The sequence below is a fragment of the Propithecus coquereli genome, unplaced genomic scaffold (assembly GCF_000956105.1).
Source record: "Propithecus coquereli isolate 6110/MARCELLA unplaced genomic scaffold, Pcoq_1.0 Scaffold209, whole genome shotgun sequence".
NCBI lineage: Eukaryota > Metazoa > Chordata > Mammalia > Primates > Indriidae > Propithecus > Propithecus coquereli.
The window spans coordinates 422,959-426,428 of NW_012145967.1; the positions used below are offsets into that span (position 1 = coordinate 422,959).

Here is a 3,470-nt window from a genome sequence, read left to right on the forward strand (position 1 = left end):
GGAAGAAGTCCCTCAAAGCCCAAGAGGATATATTAGAAATGGAGGTAAAGGGGCCAGTCGTGGACTCATGTCCACAATCCTAGTTCTTTGGGAGGCCAAGGCAGGAGGATCGCTTGAGCCCAGGAGTTTGAGATCGGCCTGGGTAACATGGCAAGACCCCGTCTCTAAAAAAATAAAAAAAAATTAGCCAGGCGTGGTGGTGCACACCTATTGTCCCAGGAGGATCACTTGAGCCCCAGAGTTGGAGGCTGCAGTGAGCTCTAATCACACCACTGCAGCCTGGGAGACAGAGTGAGGCCCTGTCTCAAAAAAAAAAAAAGAAAAGAAAAGACAAGACATGGGGGTGTGGGGGTAAAGGGAAAGGAATGTTTTCAAAGAAAACTAAGAAGAAACTCCAGCTTTCAGAAGCCAGAATGAGAAAAGTTGCCACCAAATTTGTATGTGATTTAAACACATACAAATATTGAATTTCTTTCAATATTTAAAATAGAACAAGTATGAAAATGTTTCCAAATTTCAAAAAAAGGATACTTTTAAAATTCACGATTATTCTTTGGAACTTGAACCAATATCCTGTTTATACGCTTATTTTTTAAATTTCCCTGACAAATCACTTTTTGTTACCAGGCTATTCCAGTGTATAGTGATTGGCATATGTTAGCATCATATTATGTTTTTCTTTGCTTTTGTTAAAGGAGCTGTAGAACATTTTTAGTATACAAGAAACAAACATCCAGAGATGGCACGATGGCACAGTGCAGAGGGACGGGGGCATTCCAGGGAACAGTGACAATCACAGAGTCATCTCCAAACAACAAAATGGCAAAAAGGCGATTCCTTACCTGCTGAGCTGTAGCATCCTGTTGGACATACGCTACCTGGCCTGGGTCTGTAAACAGAGTCTAGACCAAAACAACAAAAAAAATTATCAACAGATCTTTAGACAGCCTACCTACACAGGAAAAATTATCCTACTACTAAGCACCAATTCTTGGAAGAGTGAGCTCCCATTATAGCTAGTAATAATCCTTCATTAATAAAGAAGATAAGGATAGTAATCTTACATTTAGCCAAAGCCTTTCATTCAGATGGCTCCAAAGAGATTGCGTAAGCTGACCATCCTAAATGGCTAACATACTTCATGATTTTACTCTTAAGCAAAGCCTCTCTTGAGGTTGAACATCACAGCTAATTAAAAAGGCATGTCACAGAAACAAAAAAGACATGACATGAACGAGGGTACATAGGTACACGCTTAACACTGCTCACAGGAACAGACCTGTGATTAAATGAAAATGGACAAGACACGCAGGCACACGGAAGAGAGTTTGCACACAGGGTTACAACTCCTTCCAACACAAACGCACATTGATAACCAGGAGGGAAATAGAAGGAAAATAAATTAAACTTAACACTTCATAGGTTCTTTTTTTGGATAAAGTCAGTAAAGTCATAATTAAAAAAAAGACCTCTAACCATCATAAACACACAATAAATTGGGTCATGAAGCAGCAAAGTTAAGTGGAGAAGAAAAATCTTCAAAACTATTATAGTCAAGGCACCATTGGTAATATCTCTAATCCAGAAAACTACTCTTTCTTCTAAAGCTTTTAAAAGTTTTTAATTTACCCAGGCCTTTAGCAAATCTATGGGAAGAGGAACTATGGTTAAGTTTTGATTCCAGAGGAATGTAAACAAGATTTTCAGCCAAAGTCAGACTTCTTAAATTTGAGATTAAAAAATTATCATAATTCAGACATTTGGTAACATCATAATAAACTAAAAGTTGGGCATAGACATTCTTTACAGAAACCATACGATCTTATTTTAATACAGGCAGGGGACTGAAACTAAGCAGAGGCATTCCAAAAGTGCCATCCAAGTATTTGGTGATTTCATCTGTATACAGGTTTTTAGGAGTGATTTGAGCCTCTTGATTAAATATTGAATGAGGGAAAATTTTTATTACCAGGATTCTACTTCAAAGTATGGAATTTCGTTTTTAAAAACATATATTTAAATACGCTTCATGCATTGAAAAGCACTAACAGTAGAAACTAACATTCGTACATTGGGGGATATTTGTGTTACACCTTTGGAAACTAACACTCCAAGTCACTGGCAAAGCAATGAAAGCAGCTGTAGTTGTACAGCTTTTACCAGTAAACACTTTAGCTTCTGTTACAGCCCTACAGATCAGTAAGTTATTAATAGATAGTACTTAATAAGCTAGCAGGACTCTTTCTTACGCATTTAACTGAAATAATCTGTGTGTTTTCACTGAGCTATCTTTGATGAAGCTATGCGGAACTAAATGCCATTTTGGCCTGGTTCTCGCTACTTAGCAAAAGTAACAAATTCATAACCTAGTCAACGATCACCAGGAAGAAGAACTGACATGAGCCTAATGTTCTAACTCCTTATTGCATTAAAGGTCAATAAATAAAACATATCTTCCTCTGCCAAGGTGGTTATAAGTTCCTTGAAAGCACAAATCTTATCTGCGTATCTTCTGCATCATCAGCACCTAGCACAAGGATGGGCAGAGAGTAAACATAAGTAATAGGAGAATTAATTAATTAATCAATTAACAAATTACAGACGAATGATCCTTCACTTGCCTGCGCAGCTTCCACAGGATGGATGTACACCAGCGTGTGCTCCGGACCATCCACTGAAGTGTAGGAGGCACCGTCTGCCGTGTACACCACCTGCTGGGGTGGGCGAACCTGGTCGTCGGTGTAGACGATCTGAGCCACCGTTCCGGCATCGGGAACAAAGTGCACCTGGGGCAAGAAGCAGGCGAGTGTGTAGAACAAAACCAGTCTCACTAAGGTACGTGACCAACCAAGCACACTTGCATTTCTAAAATATCCCTATGACAGAAAAACGGGGATTGATACACCTTCGTCGACACTGGGTTAGTGACTAAGATACAGGATCCAAGGACCTTGTCGCTGATTTACTGCTTAGTATTAGGCAACTGGCTTAAATTCCCCTTTGCCTCAAATGTCCAGTGCAGATAACTCTTTCAGGGAGTCATAGGAGGGCGGCTAATTGATCCTACAAAGGAGACTGAAGATTCCTGCTTGACATTCCCAAAACACAAAATACAGATTATTCTGTGATGGTAAAAAATATGTCAAGACTCAAAAGCCAATTGCTTTCAACGCGTCATAAAAATTCTATTTTATAACTAATAGTGCCTTTCAGCAGACACATTAAAATAAGGTCACTTTCTTGCCTACAAGTTCTTTCAAAGACAAAGGACATACTAGAGGCATATCAGTAAATGCTTGCTGAACCAATGAATATAATATTAATAGAATTCTTCCTTGCCAAGTAGGTAAAGAAACAGAAAATTCTAACAAAGTCCTTTTAAGGGGTTCCGAACAACTATTTCAGCTGGCACCAGGGTAAATAATTTTCTAGCTCCCAAGACCTACAGAACTAAAGCAGAAACTATGTTT

General features: G+C 38.8%; 1 protein-coding gene across 1 annotated transcript in view; it reads right to left on the reverse strand.

Moving 5' to 3' along the window:
- PRDM10 (PR domain containing 10) overlaps nt 1-3,470 on the reverse strand; it is a 67,685-nt gene that overhangs the window by 61,728 nt on the left and 2,487 nt on the right. Inside the window, exons 2-3 of the mRNA XM_012644271.1 lie at nt 2,622-2,786; nt 843-902 (exon numbers count right to left, since the gene is read on the reverse strand). Coding sequence (XP_012499725.1) covers nt 843-902; nt 2,622-2,786 — 225 coding nt within the window. The remainder of the gene's footprint in view (nt 1-842; nt 903-2,621; nt 2,787-3,470) is intronic.